This window comes from Centropristis striata, chromosome 19 (genome assembly GCF_030273125.1).
Source record: "Centropristis striata isolate RG_2023a ecotype Rhode Island chromosome 19, C.striata_1.0, whole genome shotgun sequence".
In the NCBI taxonomy this organism is placed as follows: Eukaryota; Metazoa; Chordata; class Actinopteri; order Perciformes; family Serranidae; genus Centropristis; species Centropristis striata.
Window position 1 is genome coordinate 3,242,944 of NC_081535.1, and position 24,676 is coordinate 3,267,619.

At 37.7% G+C, this 24,676-nt stretch overlaps 1 protein-coding gene across 1 annotated transcript in view; it reads right to left on the reverse strand.

Moving 5' to 3' along the window:
• Positions 1-24,676, reverse strand: part of LOC131992434 (A-kinase anchor protein 2) — a 168,447-nt gene that overhangs the window by 119,105 nt on the left and 24,666 nt on the right. The window contains exon 3 of the mRNA XM_059358027.1: positions 6,717-6,797. Within this exon, the coding sequence (XP_059214010.1) occupies positions 6,717-6,797 (81 nt within the window). The remainder of the gene's footprint in view (positions 1-6,716; positions 6,798-24,676) is intronic.

Below are 24,676 nucleotides of genomic sequence, written 5' to 3' on the forward strand. Positions count from 1 at the left end.
GTGCCACAAATCATTGATTTGTGGCACAATTTTAAAGAATTACCAGCAAGTCATTTTTTTGCAAGTCACAAGTAAGTCTCAAGTCTTTTCCCTCAAGTCCCGAGTCAAGACAGGCAAGTCCCGAGTCAAGCCCGACAAGTCTCAAGTCAAGTCCCAAGTCAAGACCTACAAATCCCAAGTCAAGACCGACAAGTCTCAAGTCAAGTCCCAGGTCAAGACCGACAAGTCCCAAGTCAAGACTGACAAGTCTCAAGTCAAGTCCCAAGTCAAGACCGACAAATCCCAAGTCAAGACTGACAAGTCTCAAGTCAAGTCCCAAGTCAAGACCGACAAGTCCCAGGTCAAGACTGACAAGTCTCAAGTCAAGTCCCAAGTCAAAGGTTATTTATAGACATTTAAAAACAATCTCAGTTGACCAAATTGCTCTACCGTTAGTAAAATACAATAAAATCATACACAAACATAGTCATAAATAAGAACAATGACAACAATTAATTACTAAAAACAATAAAATAGCAATAAAAACGCTCGAGTCCAGAGTCAAGTCTCAAGTCCTACAGTTTGAGATTCGAGTCCTTTTAACAATAGAATAATAATATTTACACGGATCATGTATGCTTTTAAAATCTGTATTTATTTACCAAAACTTTTTTTTTGGGGGGGGGGACTAAGTTGGAAAGGGGAATCATTATTTAATTACAGGAAGCTGCTGGCCTGCAGCTGTGGAATTTTATCAATAACTAACTCCTATAAAGAGGCATCACTGCATGTAAATAAAGTTTTCTGAACCATTCCATCAGTCAACAAAACATTGTTGAATAAAGTTGAGTAGAATAACTGAGCAGTAGTTTCCTCTGAGAAGCAGCCTGCTCTCTGCTCTCTCTCACGCTGGTTAATAGACTTTCCATTTCCTGTTGACACACATTCACTTTGAGCTGGACTCCTCATCACAAAGTGGAATAAGGAGACCAAGAAAACCAACATACTTAACTGCCCGAGGCAAAAAATCATCCAGGAGACTAAGGTTAACTCTACTCATGGTGATGTTTACACTGTCTCAGCCTCAGATCAACGCCTCCATTCTGAGAGTCTGAATCATGCAGCAGCCAAGAGGTCCTTATCAAATCTCTGGGCTCCAGTCTCCATTTCCTCTCCCAGGCCACTACGTCTCTGGAGAGGAGACTACAAAGCCTGCTTCATGCCGCCTGGCTGTGTGGCACTCAGAGCTAATGGCCATTAAATGGGACTGTGTGACCAGATGCTGATTACATCTGGACTTCAGGCCTGCTGGTGTTGTGTGCAGGGAAATTAAACAGAGCGGTATACTGGCTCTGTAAGGCTCCTTTTCCAGTGAAGTCCAGTCAATGACAGAAGTACTATCATGTTTGTGTAACCGATGTATAAATGAGATGGTTTATATTTCACCAAAAGTCAATTTTTTAAATTTTCTGTTCATGTTTTGCTGTTAGTTGTAAAGGATTGTTAGGATGTAAAAACCTGTTTCTGTATCCCTTTTGGGGAGCTTTTATTTTGTTAGTTTTATTTTTTTAATGGAAAAAAAAAGGGACGTCTGGAATGCCCTGCTTAACCTGCTGCCCCCGCGACCCAGCCCCGGATAAGCGGAGGAAAATAGATGGATGGATGTGCGAGCTTTGACATTTTGGTGATGTCACTTCCTGTTCCTGTGCCAATAGTGTTAAATAGTGTGTTAAAATGTAAAAAAACGCTAAATATAGGTGCAAATTGTTCATTATATGGGTCACATATGTTGTTTTTTATTAGCATAATGTTAACTCTAGTGCAGGGGTCTCAAACTTGCAGCCCGCGGGCCAATTGCGGCCCTCGTAACAATATTTTGTGTATTTTTATGGTCATTTTGTGTGTTTTTTAAAATAATTTTGTGTCTTTTTTGGTAATTCTGTGTTTTTTTGGTCATTTTGTGTCTTTTTTAAGTAATTTAGTGTCTTTTTAAAGTAATTTAGTGTCTTTTTTGGTCATTCTGTGTCTTTTTTACATAATTTTGTGTCTTTTTTGGTCATTTTGTGTCTTTATTGGGTCATTTTGTGTCTTTTTTAAATCATTTTGTGTCTTTTTTTCGTCATTTTGTGTCTTTTTTAAATAATTTTGTGTCTTTTTTTTCATTTTGTGTCTTTTTTTAATAATTTAGTGTTTTTTCAGTCATTTTTGTGTCTTTTTTTGGTCATTTTGATACTGCCTCCAGCAGGTAATTTGAGTTTGAGACCCCTACTCTAGTATGTATGTCTATTTTTTGTCATGTACAGCACTTCAGAGTAGCGAGTCATGTCTCTGTGTTTAAGTCATCTAATACATTCATAAAATGCTCAAAATAACCATTTGAAACAGGCATCAAGTGTTTAAAACAACAACTGGAACATATGTTGTGAGCTGGATACCTTCTGAATTATTATCAGCCAGTAATGGAGAGTATGAAAACAGACGTTATGCTAAATGCTAAATGCTGCATGTAATTTTATGTTGACTTCCCTGAGGGTTTGTGCAATGCAGCATTGATTAAATAAAAACAACACAAGCTCTGGTAACTGCAGTGGTTTGAAATGTCAGCAGTTAACGTCTTATGTAATTTGTTATGATTATTGCTTTCCATGCAGAGTAACTCACATCAGGTCAAAAAGAAAAGAAAACTAGCAGAATGACATGCATCAGCATTAAAATGGAAAGTCATGTGCATTAAAAAACTTGCAAATTATTTACTTTTCAGGTTCAAATCCAAATGCTGTGAATACTGGGACAGTCACAATGCTAAAATAAGTTCAGAGAGATGGTAGTTGTTGGGCCCTGATTGTAAAAATGTGGACTGCAGCTTTAGCCTCATTAATGGTTGTACTGAACGCCAACTACACACTGCGAGCAAGGCTTTAATCAGTGTTTCTCTTTTGTCGATATTTCCATAAGTGGGTGTTAAACGCTGGGAAACACTGGCATGCTGGATTCAAACTTACTTACTGTAGGAGTCATTCATGCCAAGTGTGTTTAAAGGTTCTAATTAGAGAATGGAATGTATTTTTATTGCAAATATTAAAGCTCGCCTCCACACTTATTTGTAGTATAATGGGAAGCCACAGCTGTTTCCCCACCCACACTGCATCTGTAGCTGCAGCAATAAGGGCTGCAGGAACAATTCCTCTTAGTCATCAACAGTATGTAGCATGCAATTCACATCAACTCATGCATTTGTCTAAAATTAAATATGATGATGAAACAGAATTCAAAGTGTTAAACATCATTCAGTTATTGCCTTAATCTGACTATAACTGGACAACTGAAGCATGTAAACGTGTTAGAAAACTCCAACACCAGTTGCACTTGCAACTCTGATTACGACACCCAGATAATTTGATTGGAATAGGATTTTTGGAACAAAAACATCCAAGAAAGCTGGTCACACATTAGCCGGTCACATTAGCCGGTCACATTAGCCGTTCATATTAGCCAGTCAACTTAGCCGGTCACGTTAGCCGGTCACATTAGCCGTTCATATTAGCCGGTCAACTTAGCCGGTCAACTTAGCCGGTCACGTTAGCCGGTCACATTAGCCGGTCAACTTAGCCGGTCACATTAGCCGGTCACCTTAGCCGGTCACATTAGCCGGTCACATTAGCCAGTCGCACATTAGCCTGTCACATTTGCCGGTCACCTTAGCCGGTCACATTAGCCGGTCATATTAGCCAGTCACCTAAGCCGGTCACGTTAGCCAGTGACATTAGCCGGTCGCATATTAGCCTGTCATGTAGCCAGTCACATTAGCCGGTCACATTAGCCAGTCGCACATTAGCCTGTCACATTACCCGCTCACATTAGCCGGTCACCTTAGCCGGTCATATTAGCCAGTCACCTTAGCCGGTCACGTTAGCCGGTCACATTAGCTAGTCACCTTAGCCGGTCGCACATTAGCCGGTCACCTTAGCCGGTCATATTAGCCAGTCACCTTAGCCGGTCACGTTAGCCGGTCACATTAGCTAGTCACCTTAGCCGGTCGCACATTAGCCTGTCATGTAGCCGGTCACATTAGCCGGTCACATTAGCTAGTCACCTTATCCGGTCGCACATTAGCCTGTCATGTAGCCGGTCACATTAGCCGGTCACATTAGCTAGTCACCTTAGACGGTCGCATATTAGCCTGTCATATTAGCCGGTCACATTAGCCAGTCACATTAGCCGGTTACATTAGCCGGTCAGTAGCGACGGCACAAAGTGTCTAACTGAGGTCAACAGAAAGGCGCCATATTAACCTGCTGAAACGACGCATATCTCCACCCCAGTGTTGAGGAGGAGGACACGTTCCTGTCAGTTATTAGATTTTCTCAGTTGCATGTAAACTGGAACAAGGACAGAAGTCCTATTAGACGCCAATATTGATTTTTAAGCATAGCTCTATTAAACTGTACATAAACACACTGATTGATTCCTATGTGTGGTGTGTCTCCACCTGACAGCACCGGTCATGTGTTTTTCCAGGCTGGTGTCCGAGGTCAAGGCACTAATGTTTCATTGGTTGAAAGGTTCAAGAACTTCACATAAATCACTGACGTCTGAAGGCTGTTCATTTTTTCAGACTCACAATCTGTCATCAGTTTGTGTGTCCTCCTTTATTTACCGTTGGAACGTCAAATCAGTGTTTACTTGAAACACAATCTTGGCTTACCAGTAGCGGCTGGCAATAATTATTAGCGGGATATGTTTATGTGTGTTTGGATTAAAGTGTTTTTCTGAAGAGAAGAAAACAGCCAAGCCTGCCCAGCTTGGCCAAGGGAAAGTCTGCACACCAGGAGCTCTGAGATCTGGATGTTTCTATGGAATGAAGTGATACCTGGGAGCCAGAAACACATTTATTCCTGCACGCAACCAATTAAAGACACATGCACACTGTAAATAACCACTGTGAAATCTACAGTTATTTACTGTATTATTCACAGTTCATCACTGTGTTTGATTTTTACAGTATAGTGCTGCAAAATTTACAAAAATTTATTTGTGACAAAATTACAGTAGTCAAAGCATTACTGTAGAAAAAACACAGAAGACAGTATGAAAAGTAAAGTAGACGACTGTATTTTTCCATTTTTATCATAATTTTGATCAGAATCAGTCCTATAAAGTAAAGTTTTTCATACAAAACAAGTGTAAAACAGTAAATATATTAATATTTTCTTTAGTGTATAGAGTAATTACTTGCAATTACTAGTTATTTCTATAAAAAATAATGATGAAATTATTATCAAATTAACAGCATTGTTTACTGTGCCATATTGCCATATACAGTACCATTAAAAATCACAATGTTTAACAGTTTTTTTATTAAAAAAACACAACTAAAAAAATCTGTTTCGTTTTTATTTTATTTTACAGTAAAATGACAGTGTTTGTTTTTTATTTTACAGTATAAAAACAGTACTGTAAATAAAAATACAGTAGTTCTACTGTAAATAATAATGACAGTAAGTTATTTGTTAATTGCTGCCAATAAGTTACAGTAAAAATCACAGTAAATTATTTACAGTGCATGTTTGTGTAAAAGGGAACAAAATATAAAGCGAGGCACATGATTAAGTCTTTAAAAACACACACTGTCTCTTTAAGGCTTTGTGACATTGAGGGTCAAGGCAAGAACGATACTCAAGGAAAAAGAAAGAGGGATAGAGGAGATTAAGACAAATGAATGAGTGTTTGAAGCTTTCTTGTGAGCAACATCATTGACTCCATTCATCCACTCACCCTGACCTGAACTCTCTACTTTACCTTCACCTCCACGCTGACCGCATTTTAATCTCCCCGAAACTCAATATGTGACCTTAAACTAACTGTAACCTCAAGACTTTAACCTCTGGAGTCTGCAAAAGAGCCAAAGCTTCTTCATCACATCCAGACTAGGAAACAAAGCAGACCAAAAAAAGACACAAAAAAGCACAAAATGACTTAAAAAAAGACACAAAATGTCAAAAAAAGACACAAAAAAGACACAAAATGACCAACAAAAATACCTAATGACCAAAAAAGACACAAAATGACCAACAAAAAGACACAACAACAGACACAAAAAGACACAAATGACCAAAAAAGACACAAAATAACTAAAAAAGACACAACAACAGATACAAAATTACCAAAAGACAGAAAATTACCAAAAAAAGACACAAAATAACTAAAAAAGACACAACAACAGACACAAAATTACCAAAAAAGACACAAATGACCAAAAAAAGCACAAAATGACTTACAAAGACAAGAAAAGACATGAAAAGGATTAAAAAAAGGGACAAAATAGCCCTATAAGACTCTAGAGGACTCTTCTCTCACATACATTACAGTCATATAGAATTCGCCATGAATAAAGAGCTGCAATAACACAAGTCCATCATCAAAATGCAGGAATTTATGTTATATCCCAGCAGGCATCTGATCCTTATACTTTCTGTTATTATTCTTGGCTGATTTGTATGTGAAAACACACATTAAGTGGATGAAAATGGGCTGTTTGTAATTTCACCAGCAGCAGAATCCCCAAGTTAAATATGCTGCAACTCCCTGGGTAGTTCTTATTATGCTCAATCTAACTTTAATGGTGAACTCAATTCTTAGGGCCTTTGCACACCAGTTCTGTGTTTTTTATGTGCATTTAAAAACCCTCTAGTAGAGATTGTATTTATTTCTAAATGTTCGTCAACAATAACACCAACCTTGAGATGCTGCAGTTGGAGCACCAGGTCATCCAGCTGGTGTCTTTTATCTTCAATCTCAGTTTGACGTTTTCGTTTCTCCTGGAGACAAAAAACAAGAGAACATGTTAGATTTATACTGTCAGGAGTTTGATTAGGGTTCTTTTTTATTGCAGTTAAAAAATGGAGCTGAAAAGGTTGAGCATGATGATGCACTAATGCATGCTGGTGTATTGATTGAATATTTTAATGTTGATGCTTATCACCAGCAAGACAACATCCCTTTGGGACAATTCAGGTTTTCATACATTCAATTTAGAGGTGAGCACAGACTTAATGGATCCTGATACAGTTTACTGGACAACGTGATTCAAACTGACACAGTCTTGTTCCGTCCACTGAGTGGGTGAAGTTTCAACCATACAGCAAATAAATAAGGGAAATTAGATATTAACATAATACTAGGGGTGTGATGAGATCTTGCAAGATTAAACTTGACGATATTTCTTGTTGCGTTAAAAATCTATCTCGCTAACCAAACTTCTATTTGTGACCTATGGGGGCAGTAAAAGGACAAGAAGAAGAGGAGGAGAGAAGGAGGGGAAGCGGCACAGTCCTCCTGCAGCAGTCTCTCCCAGCTGCAGAGCCGGAGGGGATGTTAACCCCTTAGCTTCCAGTCTGCAAATTGCTAACAGGCTAACAGTTAGCTCTGTAGCAGTACAGTGTGTATGTGCTAACAGGCTAACAGTTAGCTCTGTAGCAGTACAGTGTGTATGTGCTAACAGGCTAACAGTTAGCTCTGTAACAGTACTGTGTGTATGTGCTAACAGGCTAACAGTTAGCTCTGTAGCAGTACAGTGTCTATGTGCTAACAGTTAGCTCTGTAGCAGTACAGTGTGTATGTGCTAACAGGCTAACAGTTAGCTCTGTAGCAGTACAGTGTGTATGTGCTAACAGGCTAACAGCTAGCTCTGTAGCAGTACAGTGTGTATGTGCTAACAGGCTAACAGTTAGCTCTGTAGCAGTACAGTGTGTATGTGCTAACAGGCTAACAGTTAGCTCTGTAGCAGTACAGTGTGTATGTGCTAACAGGCTAACAGTTAGCTCTGTAGCAGTACAGTGTGTATGTGCTAACAGGCTAACAGCTAGCTCTGTAGCAGTACAGTGTGTATGTGCTAACAGGCTAACAGTTAGCTCTGTAGCAGTACAGTGTGTATGTGCTAACAGGCTAACAGTTAGCTCTGTAGCAGTACAGTGTGTATGTGCTGCTGCTGCAGGAGGTGTTCACTTAGCGATCTCTGTTTGTTTACAACAAGCACCAGACACTCTGTTCTGACTGGAGACACAAACCACCAGGAATCAGGATTGCTTTAGTTCAATTTGCAGTTTATTTATCGTTTGGTGATAAATAGTCATAAGGGGATGCTTGCAGTATGATTGCCATGGTTCTAAACAAAAGAAAGAACAAATTACAATGTTTTGGCTAAACAAATCTCGTCTCGTCTCGTTCTCGTGAAGCCAATATTGTGTTTCATCTCGTCTCATGAGCTGAGAGTATTGTCACACCCCTTATAATACAGTATAAACTAGGGTTGTCAAAAGTATCGATACTCAAAAAGTATCGATACTAAAACGTTGTATCCGGATACAATACTCATTTTCAAAAGTATCGAGTATCTGAAGCTTGTTATCATAGTTGCGGTTTCTTTTTGCACAACCGTTTTTTATTATAAATATTTAACCTGTGGTTCTGTTCATTTTTACATGTTGCATTTTTCTTGTTGATAAAAATATTCCTGTTCAATTTTGGGGTCTTTGTTTTTATCCTTGTGGTATCGAAAATGGTATCAAGTATCGAATATTTTCCTGAGTATCGGTATCGAAAAAATTGAAAATTTTAGTATCGTCACACCCCTAATAATATATAAACAGTAATCTGTGATTTCTCTCATTGGAGCCACAGTAAATCCCAGCTACAGTCGCTCCATGTGTACCCAGAGACAGGCAGGAAAATGATCCAGGAGCGTACGCAGAGAAGAAATTAAGTATTAGAGGGGTCGGAAGTCAGGGCTTATCCCGGGTTGGGAGGGGTCAGAGGTCACGGGCTATCTAAAGGGGAGGGATTAGGCCTTGAAGCCTCTAAATGACACCGAGGCTGAATTGTAAGGTGGGGAGAACAATCCTTAACTTCATGTGGAGATGAATGAGGCTGATGTTCTGGGCGCATGCTGAGTGGGAGGTTTGAAACAGGAAAAAAAAAAATTATGCTGAACAGACAGAGGCAATGTAGAGTCACTATCTTTGAGTTGGCTTCAACCAGAATGCATGGGAATATAAACACAGCAGCTCCCAGAACGAGGCTGTTTGAGGCTGAAGGGCATGAGATACTGCAGATGTGTATGTGGCTCTCTCTCTCACTGGGAGCAGAACAAGGTTTTCTGGGACATTTCCTGTTGGCTAAATATAACCATGAGGGAAAACCCCAAAATGTGAATAAACGTTAGACCACCACTCAAAGAGAGAAAAACTGAGGGAAGAAAAACTGAGTAGAGGACAGAAAGGACAGAGCTGAGCACAATGGCAAAGAAGAAACATAGAACAGAACAGTAGAAAACAGGAAAAACTATTTTAGTTGATACTTTCAGAATCAGATTCAGAAGCCTATATTGTCATTGCACAGGGTAGTACAACGAAATTTGCCATCAACCCGTCCAAAAAGTATAAAAACACACAAACAATATGACAGAGGTAAACAGGACAGAAAGACAGAGAAGAAGAGAAAAAAATACAGCACAACGGGTGTGGAAAAAGGAAAAAACAATGAAAAAAACCTCAGCAACATAAGCATAAAATGTATTTATTTATTTAAATTCAGCAGCATTTTCACTAGAGTTGGGGAACAAATCGATACAGTATAGTCCTGCCATACTTTGCATATAGTGTTTTTTTAATAGAGGCAGTAGTGGGCTCACTTTTAGTAATATACTGGAGATATACTGGTAATATATTAAACTCGAAGATCTCATAGGAATCTATAGGCACCATGTGTGTTAGGATATCATGTCGGTAATTTGTCAAAATACGGCTCCAAAGTTTGGCTTTTTTTAGGTTTCATTAAAAAAAAATTCAGAGCAGTGAAGCTTAAAGTTGAGGAAAGTTTGAGAAAATGTTTGATATCAGTTCAGTTCAGTTTGACTGAATACTTTGTTGGTCAGTCTGTGGGTTTGACTCTCATTGTGGAAAAATAAAAAGACTGAAGTGAGATGAAATTTCACTTATTTTCAATTCTAGATTGAATTTAATTTTGTGGACACAAAATGCAGTTAAACAGTAAAATCGCCAAATGCTTAAAATCACAATAATATTGAGTATCAGGATAAAATCATATAGCGGGACCTCTAGTTTTCACCACATTCTGTCCTCATCAGAATAATGACAACATGCTCATGTGTTTATACAGTCTATGGTTCCAACACGTTTTATGACATACTGCATTTTTTTGCAGTATGTCATGTTTACATTCTCCTGATGACTGACCTGTTGTGGTTGTATGAATAATATTTGCATCTCCAGAAGCAAAAGGCTTAGTAATGTGACTAATTGTTATGAGGCTGGCAGGTACGGTGAACAAGTGTCCTCGGGATGAAACAGATATATACAGAACACTATTTTCTGACGCATAGGAACACAGAAACTGAGTGAAAGTACATTTAAACAAATCTAATCTTCAAGACAAACAAACGGTCTTATAAACAAAAACCACAGAACTAAACAACTGGACAGAACGGAGGAAAACCACTCGACTTTATCAGGAGAACTGAGAGAAATCACTGCAAAGCTGCACACAGAAAACATCTGCACCAAACCTGAGCTCATCTCTCTCTCTCTGTCACACACACACACACACACACACACACACACACACACACCAGCAGCAGTTCCCAGGCTTGTGGAGTACAGTCAGAGAGTGGAGGTATGGGCACCAGATGTCAAGGACTGTTAGGACATGTGGTGGAGGAATGGATAAAACACACTAAAGCAAACATTAACACACAGATAGTAGATAGACTCTAATATATTCTCACAATCAAACAGGCAAGTTGTGAGGAATTGTCATTCCCATCCACAACAATCTCCTGTTAACTCTCTGGAGTCTGAATCTTTCCATCCTGCCTGTATTCACCACTTAAAACATGTTTAAATACCATGTTGGTATATTTTTCACCTATATGACCTGATAATAATAATAGATTTTTTATTCTGACTTACTGGATCAACATTTAGAACCAAAAGAAACAAAAACCAACATAAATGTGATCTTGTGATTGTGTGTGATCCTGTCATCATCTCTGGTTTTTATTCTAGTGGGACTCTGTTTGATTTGGCTCTTTGTGTTTAGTGGAACAATTTTGGTCATTTTGTGTATTTTCTTAGTCATTTTGTGTCTTTGTAAGTCATTTTGTGTCTTTTGTTGTCTCTTTTTAGCAATTTAATGTCTTTTTTGGTCATTTTATGTCTTTTTTTAGTCATTTTGTGTCTTTTTTTGTGTCTTCTTTAGTTATTTGTGTCTTTTTTGGTCATTTTGTGTCTTTTTTAGTCATTTTGTGTCTTTTATTGTGTCTTCTTTAGTTATTTTGTGTCTTTTTTTTAGTCATTTTGTGTCTTTTGTTGTGTCCTTTTTAGTTATTTTGTGTCTTTTTTTGGTCATTTTATGTCTTTTTTTGGTCTTTTTGTGTCTTTTTTAGTCCTTTAGTCCAACATAAAATGTGAATTTGAATCTTTTTTTTTAACTTCCAAAACACTATCATGCTCAATAAAGAATTTTAAATGTTGCAAATGTGACCAAAGGTGTCAAATCTACCATATAAGAGGGTCCCATCCAGTTCTATCATTTGATACTAAATCTATTTGAGCTTGTCTCCAGTTTTACTTGGTATATCATCATCAAACTGAAACTGGCCTCATGGAGTTTACAGCCAGAACTTTAGAGGTAAATTTACAGTAGGGCTCCACGCTGCTTTGTTTTCTAGTCTGATGGAGGCAACAAGTCTGGATTATTTGGAGCTTTTGGAGACTTGGAGTCATTTCTAGTGATTTTGTGTCTTTTTGTGTGTCTTTTTTTTGTCATTATGTGTCTTCTGTGGGTTTTTTGGTCAATCTGTCTTCTCATTTTGTGTCTTTTTTGGTCATTTTGTGCCTTTTTTTTAGTCATTTTGTGTCTTTTTTAGTCATTTTGTGTCTTTTTAGGTCATTTTGTGTCTTTTTTTAGTCTTTTTGTTTCTTTTTGTGTGTCTTTTTTGGTCATTTTGTGTCTTTTTTAGTCCTTTAGTCCAACATAAAATGTAAATTTACAGTAGGGCTCCACGCTGCTTTGTTTTCTAGTCTGGATGGAGTCAACAAGTCTGGATTATTTGGAGCTTTTGGACACTCAGCAGGGTTAAAAAACACAGGATTGTTTAATAAATGTGCAGGTTTATATCCGTGGTTACTAACTGTCCTAAAGGGACGTTCTGATTGGTCACAGCTCTGCAGCAAATAACACAGACTCCTTATTCATCATATCATGATGCAACACAGAGGGGGGAGACCACCGCAGAGGGATAAACACTAAACAATAGGAGGTAAAAAAAAAAAGAGCTGACACTGGCCTTATTTATGTAGCGCAATGCAACATAATCTTGCAACATACTGCACTCTGACCACTCAAACACGTCCCAGTAAACACACAGTGCAGGTACAGTAGGATTCATTTCATCTCACATGCATTGATATGGAGAATTATTGTGTGAAACCCAAACTATCAGCTATATAAAACTATATTAACTTTTGGAGCAGATTCAAACCACACTGCAAAAAAGGCCTGTCGAAAAAATAAAGATAAAACAGTAAATCTGAGGGAAATGATCTTGCTGCATGGACAGATAATTTACCTTGACAAGATTTCTTAAATTAAGATTATTAAATCTAGAAATAAGCATGTTGAACGATTAAAATAAGAAATTAACTCTTAAAACCAGATAAATTAAAGCTGCCAGCAGTGATGAACTGGCCCGAGCAGAGTGACCTGATGATTATTTGGTTCTTACCAAGATAAAAAAAACTTTAGATTTAGAAGTGTTGGATAATTTATCTTGTTTTTTTTTAATCTTCATTTTGTGTCCTTTTTTCGGTCATTTTAAGTCATCTTGTGTCTTTTTTGGTCATTTTATGTCTTTCTTTGGTCATTTTGTGTCGTTTTTCTGTCATTTTGTGTCTCTATTGGTCATTTTGTGTCGTTTTTCTGTCATTTTGTGTCTTTATTGGTCATTTTGTGTCTTTTTTAGTCATCTTGTGTCTTACTTTAGTCATTTTCCTGTCTTTTTTCTGTCATTTAGTGTCTTTTTTTGGTCATTTTGTGTCTTTTTTCTGTCATCTTGTGTCTTTCTTTAGTCATTTTATGTCTTTTTTTGGTAATTTTGTGACTTTTTGTGTCTTTTTTTGGTAATTTTGTGTCTTTTTTAGTCATCTTGTGTCTTTCTTTAGTCATTTTATGTCTTTTTTTGGTCATTTTGTGTCCTTTTGTGTCTTCTTTGGTCATTTTGTGTCTTTTTTAGTCCTTTAGTCCAACATAAAATGTGACTTTAAATCTTTTTTTTTACTTTCAAAACACTATCATGCTCAATAAAGAATTTTAAATGTTGCTGTGGCTCAGTTGGTAGAGCGTTTGTCCAGTAACTGGAAGATAATTGATCACTGCTTTTTGCAGCGTACAGTCATTGTGTTAGTGTAAGAACACAGTCTAACTCTCCTGGAGCTTCTGGATCTGATCTCAGATGGAGAGCCATATAAGGATCAGATCCTGCTGAGTCATACAGAACTACTGTTTTTGCTTTTGGAATTCATTCCTGAAAATTCCTCAAGGATTCCCAAGTGATCCAGATATCCTCAATATGAACTCTGCAGTATTTGATCTGGCTTCCTTGGTTTCATCATTGCCAAACTCCTCCAGTTTTAGAAAAGGTGATGTACAAGGAGCCAGCTTTAAAATATTGCTGTCCAACAAAAGCCTAATTTAACAATGTCTTCACACATTCTCTTCAATCATAATACTCCATATAGGGAAAAATTTGACACTTTATATTAGGGAACACATATTCAGCACCTTACTTACTACTAATAATCAATAATTCTGAGGTTATTGAGGGAAAACTCTTAGTTAATGTCTTACTGGTTGTATAATAAGGCCATGCAGAATAAGGCATTAATAACTACTGAATAATGACTCATTAAGAGCCAATATGTTAATTATTTGCCTGCTAATAAGCAACTAATTAATGTTGAATATGTGTTCCCTAATATAAAGTGTTACCGAAAATTTGATTTTCAGCCAAATTGAACGAATAGAAATGTTGGCTTGAATTGGGTTTCAGTGCAATAGTTTTAACTGTGGAAGATGATTCAGCTCCCTTGGGTCACAAGAGTTTCTATAAAAGAGAACTGGATGAGTTCATGAGTCCAGCTACCACTACTGAACCACAACAGAAACTATAACGATGGTGCAATGTTGCATTCAAATGCTCCTTGGATAGTTCCATTTCCCCAGTTTGGAGTTCTTCCAACTTCAATTGTGCTTCCAGTCGTAATGTGGAAACAACATGGACGCTACAGAGAAGACTTGTTGTATTTTATTGCTTGAATAGTTTAAACAACACAACAGCTGTTTATAGTGTTTATGTGACACTGAAGAGCAAATTAAATGGAATGGAATTAAATGTCCATTTCTGAATCTTTCCATCCTGCCTGTATTCACCACTTAACACATGTTTAAATGCCATGTTGGTATATTTTTTCACCTATATGACCTGATAGTAATAATTGATTTTTTATTCTGACTTACTGGATCAACATTTAGAACCAAAAAGAAACAAAGAAAAACCAACATAAATGTGATCTTGTGATTGTGTGTGATCCTGTCATCAACTCTGGTTTTTATTCTAGTGGGACTCTGTTTGATTTGGCTCTTGTGTGTTTAGTGTAACAATTTTGGTCATTTTGTGTGTTTTTTAGACATTTTGTGTCTTTTGTGTTTTTTTTTTTGTAATTTTGTCTTCTCATTTAGTGTCTTTTTTGGTCATTTTGTGTCTTTTTTGGTCACTTTGTGTCTTTTTTCGGTCATCTTGTGTCTTTTTTAGTCATTTTGTGTCTTTTTTAGTTATTTTGTGTCTTTTTTCGGTCATCTTGTGTCTTTTTTAGTCATTTTGTGTCTTTTTTAGTTATTTTGTGTCTTTTTTAGTCCTTTTGTGTCATTTTGTGTCTTTTTTTTAGTCATTTTGTGTCTTTTTCTAGTCATTTTGTGTCTTGTGACACTCTCCGGCAGAAGAGACTGAAATGAATTAGCAGGAGGGATCATCACTGTGAGCAAGAACAGGATCAAATCCATGTTTGCTACTGAAACTGAAACTCATTAAAGATGAAAGCTTGCTACAGTTCAGTTTTTGGTCACTTTGTGTCTTTTTTTAGTCATTTTGTGTCTTTTTCTTGTTATTTTTGTGTCTTTTTTACTTATTTTTGTGTCTTTTTTTAGTAATTTTGTGTCAGTTTTAGTTATTTTGTGTCTCTTTTTGGTAATTTTGTGTCTTTTTTAGTCATTTTGTGTCTTTTTTAGTTATTTCTGTGTCTTTTTTCGTTATTTTGGAGAAGGACCCTGAGCTCTGTTCACTGTATTTTCCCCCAGAGAAAAAACATCCTCCTCCTCAGGAAAATATGTGGACATTCTTGGCGACACACTCACGACTTCCCACTCTGTGACTCACTGAGAGCTTCGGCCCCACTTGGCTCTCTGCTCCGCTCGTCTACTGAGGACATCACTTGTCCCACTACTGCTGACACCATCCAAAAAGTTAAAGGACACATAATATAGTAACCTCTCATCCTACTGGCTGAAACATGTTGGCTGTGGTTACAGTATATAATTACAGTTCCTATAAACTAAAAGTTCATGAACTGACACTCCTTACCAGAGAACACATCACATCTAACTAAATTTACCTCTAAAGTTCTGGCTGTAAACTCCATGAGGCCAGTTTCAGTTTGATGATGATATACCAAGTAAAACTGGAGACAAGCTCAAATAGATTTAGTATCAAATGATAGAACTGGATGGAACCCTCTTATATGGTAGATTTGACACCTTTGGTCACATTTGCAACATTTAAAATTCTTTATTGAGCATGATAGTGTTTTGAAAGTAAAAAAAGATTCAAAATCACATTTTATGTTGGACTAAAGGACTAAAAAAGACACAAAATGACCAAAAAAAGACACGAAATGACAAAAAATGACCAAAAAAAGACACATAATGACTAAAAATAGACACAAAATGACCAAAAAAGACACAAAATGACTAAAAAAATACACAAAATGACAAGAAAAAGACACAAAATGACAAAAAAGAACACAAAATGACTAAAAAGACACAAAATAACTAAAAATGGCACAACAAAAGACACAAAATGACTAAAAAAAGACACAAAATGACCAAAAAAAGACAGAAAATAAATTAAAAAAAGACACAAAATTACCAAAAAATAACTAAAAAAGACACAAAATGACCAAAATTGTTCCTCTAAACACAAAGAGCCAAATCAAACAGAGTCCCACTAGAATAAAAACCAGAGTTGATGACAGGATCACACACAATCACAAGATCACATTTATGTTGTTTTTTCTTTGTTTCTTTTTGGTTCAAAATGTTGATCCAGTAAGTCAGAATAAAAAATCAATTATTATCAGGTCATATAGGTGAAAATAATATACCAACATGGTATTTAAACATTTTTTAAGTGGTGAATACAGGCAGGATGGAAAGGATTAAAAAATGGACAAAACAGCCCAAAACTCCAGAGTTAATATACACTGAAACTTATGCAGCGACTTATCATAAAACCACAGCTGTGTTATTGTGCCGTCTGCACAGTATTTACAATTTAATGGAGCAGACAAGGGCAATTTAAACAACCTTTTTGTCTCCAGACCTCTTGGTTTTCCTTTAAGTGGCATTCTGTAGATTTGTATACTATTCTCAGCCCAATATTCATCTTGTTAACGCTCATATTTTCACGAAATCAGCATTAAGGACCAACAGATGGAACTAGACTTAGAAGCAGGTAGACCAGGGTTGAAGCTCCCAAGGTAACAAATGGCCTCATTCACTAGAAAAAAATTAACCCTGAATAAAACAGGAAACAAAGCAACCAGTCAGACATGACTAGTACAGTATGAATGAGGTCTATGAATCCTTTCAACGCCAGTCTGACTTAAACATCCTGTGAAACTATGTGGGACGTAGTGGGAATACAAAGATGGACATTCAAATGGAAAACAAACACAATATCAGTATGGAAAGTTTGACTATACATAATAGTATCAACAGAGTTTTAATTTACCAGAGAGTAAAAAAGGTTATTTTAAATTCAAGAAAACAAAGTTTTGGCAATTCCCATGAACTGTATAAAAAAGAAGTGGATGTATGAACCATGAGGTCATCCATTGGTTTGTGGACCACCGTTCTGAAGCCTTGAAATATCTATTTTGGACAACATCTTGGTTTCTTGGAACCAGTGTCATTTCGAGCTGAAAGGGCACTATGCTGTTAGCCAACAACAGTGCTAGCTAGCTTTGTTAGCAAGCTGTATGGTAATTCAAATTGCCGACTCCTTAGCGTGTCTTTCAGTCTAACCAAACACATAACAAATCAGCTTTGATGAAGTAGAAACCCAGTCAATCCAAGACAAAAACAGACAGTGTGCCATGGTAGCAATCTGTCAATCATTTGGTTTGAAACTAACGATTGAGACCATGAATTCTGAAGTGAATTTATAAAAAAGTTTGAAGAAGGTTAATTCTCTCATTCAGTACGTTTACATGACACTTGAAAAACAAACAAATTATTGCCTTAGTCTGACTATAACTGGACAGCTGAATTACAGTAGCCGGTCACATTAGCCGGTTGCACATTAGCCGGTCGCACATTAGCCAGTCTCATTAGCCGGTCACATTAGCCTGTCGCATTAGCCAGTCACATTAGCCTGTCGCATTAGCCAGTCACATTAGCCTGTCGCATTAGCCAGTCGCAGATTAGCAGGTCGCATTAGCCGGTCACACATTAGCCAGTCGCTTTAGCCTGTCACATTAGCCGGTCTCATTAGCCGGTTCCACATAAGCCAGTCGCATATTAGCCGGTCTAATTAGCCGGTCAGAATCGACGGCACAAAGTGTCACACTGAGGTCAACAGAAAGACGCCATATTAACCTGCTGAAACTACGCATATCTCCACCCAGTGTTGAGGAGGAGGATACGTTCCTGTCAGTTATTAGATTTTCTCAGTTGCATGTAAACTGGGACAACGATAGAAATCCAATATCGATTTTTAAGCATAGCTCGATTAAACTGTGCATGTAAACGCACTGATTGACTTCTGACAACCACTGGTCGCCCCCTGCTGGCCATTTTAGAAATGATGCAGCTTTAAGGCAAATAAACTGCTTCCATTACAGTGTAACTAGGTGGAATTGATAAGAGTTTACTGGTTATAACGTGTCCATTTACTGATTGGATACATTTCATAAAAAAGAAAGTATGTAAGAATTTGTATTTGCAAGCACTTGAATGCACTTATAAACAGCGTCTTATCAACATTGACACACATGACCCCCCCCCCCCCCGGCTGGTTATAATGAGTTAAAGCAGTGATGTAACTTTGCTGGATTTAAAGTTCTGATGGTGAACAGAAGAAGCGAGCTGCAGATCAGACGGGTCACATTCTGAACATACCAACACACCCAGCAGAGACATGTTACCGTGGAGATCATCTTCCATCCAGCGGGGGGCGGGGCCAAACCTGACCTCTTAGAGACACACTCTCATATGGACCTGAGGTCTAAAGGTCACTGCTTTCATTCTACACTTTGGATAATAGTATAAACCATGAGCTTATCATACCTATGATGTCATTTTGTGTTTAATCGATTAGTCAAACAGCAGAAAATCTATTTTGGTAATGAGAAAATAATCAGCGGGCCTATGGTATGATCCATATTAACATTTAGTGGTGTCTATGATTATGACAATGCTAATCTGCTAGCTCTAGAGCGGACAGGTTGCTAACCTGGTAAGTCCTTCACCAATGGAGGTGTCAATAAATGCAAACTTAGCACATCTTTAAAATGTCTTGCATGCCTTCGTCATGTGACAGCAGCAGGTGGAGACTCTATTTATCATCCATACTGGGACAGACACCAGTTTGCATACCTCTGCATTCACACAGACACACAAAACCCCAAACTAAACAATCTTTTAATATCTCCTGACGTCCGATTAATGACTCGACAAAGAATGCCACACTGCAAAAAAAAGGGGTGTCTAAAAACAAGATAAAAACACTAAATCTGAGGGAAAAGGTTTTCAAAACAAGTGAAATTATCCGTCCATGCAGCAAGATACTTTCACTTGACAAGATTTCTTGAATTAAATTTGTTAAATCTAGAAATAAGCATGTCTACAGATGCATTTAGAAGGCTTAAATAAGACGAAAATGCTGGTTTTAAGATCAACTTATTCAAAAAGTTACTTTTTACAGCCCAAAAATAAGTGAAATATACTAAACATAAGCATGAAATAAGCATAACATGCTGGTTTTAAGATGAGATTACTTAAAAATGTAACCTTTTTATAGCCTCAAAATAAGTGAAATATACTAAACATAAGCATAAAATGCTGGTTTTAAAATTAGATTACTTCAAAATTTAACCTTTTACAGCCTCAAAATATGTGAAATATACTAAACATAAGCATACAATTCTGGTTTTGCATGTTGAACGCTTAAAATAAGATAAATTCTTCTACACTTCTGTATCTAAAGTTTTTTTTTTATCTTGGTAAGAACCAAATAATCATCAGGTCACTCTGCTCGGGCCAGTTCATCACTGCTGGCAGCTTTAATTTATCTGGTTTTAAGAGTTAATTTCTTATTTTAAGCGTGCTTATTTTCTAGATTTCTAGATTTAATAATCTTAATTTAATAAATCTTGTCAAGGTAAATTATCTGTCCATGCAGCAAGATCATTTCCCTCAGATTTACTGTTTGATCTGGTTTTTAGACTAAACACCTTTTTTGCAGTGCACTGATATAGGCAAAACAGATTGTATATGTAACACTTAGACTAATATTGTGTTACATTCTTAGCTTTATCTGCTAAAATTACCACTGCATTGCAACAAAGGTGTGTCTACAAACCAGATAAAAACACTATATCTGCATGGAAATAAGCATGTTGAACACTTAAAATAAGAAATTAAATCTTAAATCAAGGTACATTATCTAACACCTCTCAGTCTCTTTGCCCTCTCCTCTATTTAAACCTTCTGCATTGTTTACTATCTAATTCAGCTCAAATGTCACGACAATAATCTCAGACCCAGCAGCCCACTAGAGCAGCATTCCTCTCTCAGACTCGCCAGAATGTCCAGTAGGTCCGAGACAGCTGCTGCTAATTTTAGCCGGCCTGTAATGCCTGGCGTGCCCCCCGGACCCCCCGCTACCGACAGGCCACGCCCCCTCTTCCTCCTCAAAATGACTTTGCCTGCAGCACGCTCACCACCCCCATAAAGAGCTGCAGTCTATAAACCAGCCTCCCCAGGATCCAATGTGCACGGCGGGGAGCTGGCAACACCCACTCTGACAAATATTCTAAAGCTAAGATGCTAATTCTGGAAATCTATTGAGCAACAACATGCAGCCAGTCAGACCTTTAACCCTCCAGAGTCTCCAAAAGCACCAAATCCAGACTTCTTCATCACATCCAGACTAGAAAACAAAGCAGCGTGGAGCCCTACTGTAAATTTACCTCTAAAGTTCTGGCTGTAAACTCCATGAGGCCAGTTTCAGTTTGATGATGATATACCAAGTAAAACTGGAGACAAGCTCAAATAGATTTAGTATAAAATGATAGAACTGGATGGAACCCTCTTATATGTTAGATTTGACACCTTTGGTCACATTTGACACATTTAAAATTCTTTATTGAGCATGATAGTGTTTTGAAAGTAAAAAAAAAGATTCAAAATCACATTTTATGTTGGACTAAAGGACTAAAAAAGACACAAAATGACCAAAAAAGACACAAAATGACCAAAAAAAGACACAAAATGACAAAAAAAAGACACAAAATGACCAAAAAAGAAAAAATGACTAAAAAGACACACAAAATGACCAAAAAAGACACAAAATGACCAAAAAAAGACACAAAATGACTAAAAAAAGACACAAAATGACCAAAAAAGACACAAAATGGCCAAAAAAGACACAAAATGACTAAAAAGAGACACAAGATGACTAAAAAAAGACACAAAAAGAGTCTTTAAAGAAAGTTTTTTTTCAGTCATTTTGTGTCTTTTTTGGTCATTTTGTGTCTCAATTTTGATACTGCCTCCAGCGGCCCCGAGGTAATTTGAGTTTGAGACCCCTGTTGTAGTCATTTATCTGGTGATAAGACAGACTGTGTGGATGATGCTGTGAAACTTTCCGGCTGACCTCAGTTTGACACTTTGTGTCGTCGCTACTGACCGGCTAACGTAACCGGCTAACGTAACCGGCTAACGCGACGAGCTAACGCGACGAGCTAACGTGAGACTTGTGTAACATTTGTTATCATTGTGTCATTTTTATCATGTAAATGGAGGAAGAAAAGGCAATATCGGCTTCAAGAATCAGCCCAAAAAAATTGGCACCACATATTGGGGATCGGTTAAGACTGATGTCACAATAATCTGTAACGGCATCGGCCTTAAAAAACCTGTATCAGTCGACCACTAGTCTGATTTGTGATTCTGGGCTCGATAAAAAAAATGGGTAATGCTTTATATAAAGGTCCTTGTAATAACCATTATTAATCTTATTTTCTTTGCTTATTGATATTAAAATATACCTTATTGCTCATCTATTATAAGTTAACTATAAGTTAACTATGCTTTTTGCAACTACCGGATCTAAAGCGAGAACAATGCCTTATTACTTGTTAATTAATGGTTATTAAGGACCTTATTATAAAGCGTTACCAAAAAATATAATGAATTAAGTAATGGATACAGTACGTTCAACTTGGAGTGTCATCAAATCTGAGCCCGTTGATTTGGATTTGCAGTGAATAAACGACTTAGAGTGACATAAAAAGGTTCAAATGTGTAACCAGCCTTAAGTGGTTATTAGAAACTAAGAGTGATTGCATTCTGGCAACCTGAATCAATAATATCAATATTGTTTTCAAGGGTTTAATGCAGCCAATAAGAGAGTCTGTCAGTCTGTAAGTCAGTCTGTAAGTAAACTGCACATAGTGAAAGTAGCCCTGCTGCAGGCGGCCCAGCCCCCCACTACTCTATTTACCTCATTACTCCAGACCTCCACACTCACAAATCTCATGGTGCCAAGGACTCACTGCAGCATCCCCCTCAGCTTCACCCTCACCCACCCACCCACCCACTCACTCACTCAGTCACTCTAAGTGGATCCAGAACACTGACCAGCTTCCACACTGACCCTCAGTAACACAGATTACTACTCAGAGTTAGTCAGAGATCAACGCGGTCGGATCCTGGAAATAAGAACTGCTGTTAGTCTGAAGGATTGTTCATAATACTCATGATATTAGTCATAAAGCAGCTCTGTCTCTGGTTCTTGTTCCAGCAGCTGTCATTTCCTCAATTTCCCACACACACACATTCAAACACACACCTAAAAAACACACAAGAACACACAAAAAATACAAAAAACACACACAAAAAAAGACTTAAAACACACAAAAAATTACAAAAAAACCACATAAAACTTAGAAAAAACCCACAAAAAAACAAAAACCCACAAAAAATTACAAAAAAATACATAACACACACATGAAAACACACAAAACACACATGAAACACACAAACAAACAAAAACACACTTAAAATACACAAAAAAATAGAAAAAATACAAAACACAAACATGAAAACACACAAAACACACATAAAAAGACACACAAAAAATTACCAAAAAATACAAAACACACACATGAAAACACACAAAAAGACACAAAAAACACAAAACACACACACAAAAATACAAAAAACCCACAAAAAAATCCACAAACAAACAAAAACACACTTAAAACACAGAAAAAAATACAAAAAAATACAAAACACACACATAAAAACACAAAAAACCCCACAAAAAAGCAGCTCTATCTCTGTTTCTTGTTCCAGCAGCTGTCATTTCCTCAATTCCCAACACACACACACACACACACACACACACAGCACAGTCATGTCACTCCTCATGCACCACTTCCGAACTCCCCTTAGACGATCTGTGGCCTTGTGTGTGTGTGTTTCTGTGTGTGTGTGTGTTTCTGTGTGTGTGTGTATTGGGGGTAGCTAAGAGTCCAAAGGGCTGAGGTCATCTATGTAAACATATCACAGACACTACAGAGAAGTCAGTGAATGAGTGCATGAAAAGACACACACACACACACACACACACACACACTCTTTTGTATATGTATTCTGCCATGCTGTTTGTGGTTGGGAAGCCACATGGGCAACAGCTAATTAGAAAGCCCGAGCGCTCTCCATTCATTGGCTGATCTTGTAACCACACACAGGATTTTGGTGAACACACACGAATTTACAGAAAACACACAGGCACACACACACACACACACACATAGAAGCCGTTTTTCGGGGACCCTGACCAGGCTGCACTCCATCTAAAAGCTGTAATTACATGTTCATAATTCACCAATTACAGGTCTGGATTTAACAACATGACATCACAAACTGTTCCCTAATCTGACCAATTAGTAACCATGGTAACCGGCACTGCTGGCAGCTGACAGGCCGTAATCACTATCAGACTGTGGGAATCTTCTTCTGTTTGTATGTGTGGAGGACAAATGAGCCGATTGGCTAATCAGCTCTTAGATCAAACACTGGCACATGTCCCGCCCCTTTCTGAGATCAAATGATTAATGCCTGTTACTATGTGGAAAATAATCCAATCAGTGATGATGTTTTAGATGGCACAAATTCTCACAAAACTTAAAGGAGAACCATAGGTCTTTTTTCGTCCCTGTAGAAGAGCAGGGTCTTTTTTCTCCCCTGAAAAAAGCCTGGTTGCTGATTGGATAGAACGCTAAACAGGATGTAATGTAGTACTCGATGCCACAACAACACGCACCATTTGTAAAAGCCGGCGAAGCAGTGTTGCCAACTTAGCAACTTTGTTGCTTTATTTAACGACTTTTCAGACCCTCTTAGCGACTATTTTTTCAAGAAAGCAACTGGCGACAATCCAGCGACTTTTTCTGGTGTTATTGGAGACTTAAGGAGACTCGTTCTTACTCTTCTTAACGTTAAGAAGCAGCACATTCCTCCTGCAGCAGTCTCTCCCAGCTGCAGAGCCGGAGGGGATGTTAAGCCCTTAGCGTCCAGTCCGCAAATTGCTAATAGGCTAACAGTTAGCTCTGTAGTAGTACAGTGTGTATGTGTTAACAGGCTAACAGTTAGCTCTGCAGCAGTACAGTGTGTATGTGCTAACAGGCTAACAGTTAGCTCTGCAGCAGTACAGTGTGTATGTGCTAACAGGCTAACAGTTAGCTCTGTAGCAGTACAGTGTGTATGTGCTAACAGGCTAACAGTTAGCTCTGTAGCAGTACAGTGTGTATGTGCTAATAGGCTAACAGTTAGCTCTGTAGAAGTACAGTGTATATGTGCTAACAGGCTAACAGTTAGCTCTGTAGCAGTACAGCCACATGGGCAACAGCTAATTAGAAAGCCCGAGCGCTCTCCATTCATTGGCTGATCTTGTAACCACACACAGGATTTTGGTTGAACACACACGAATTTACAGAAAACACACAGGCACACACACACATACATACACACACACACACACACACAAATTGCTAATAGG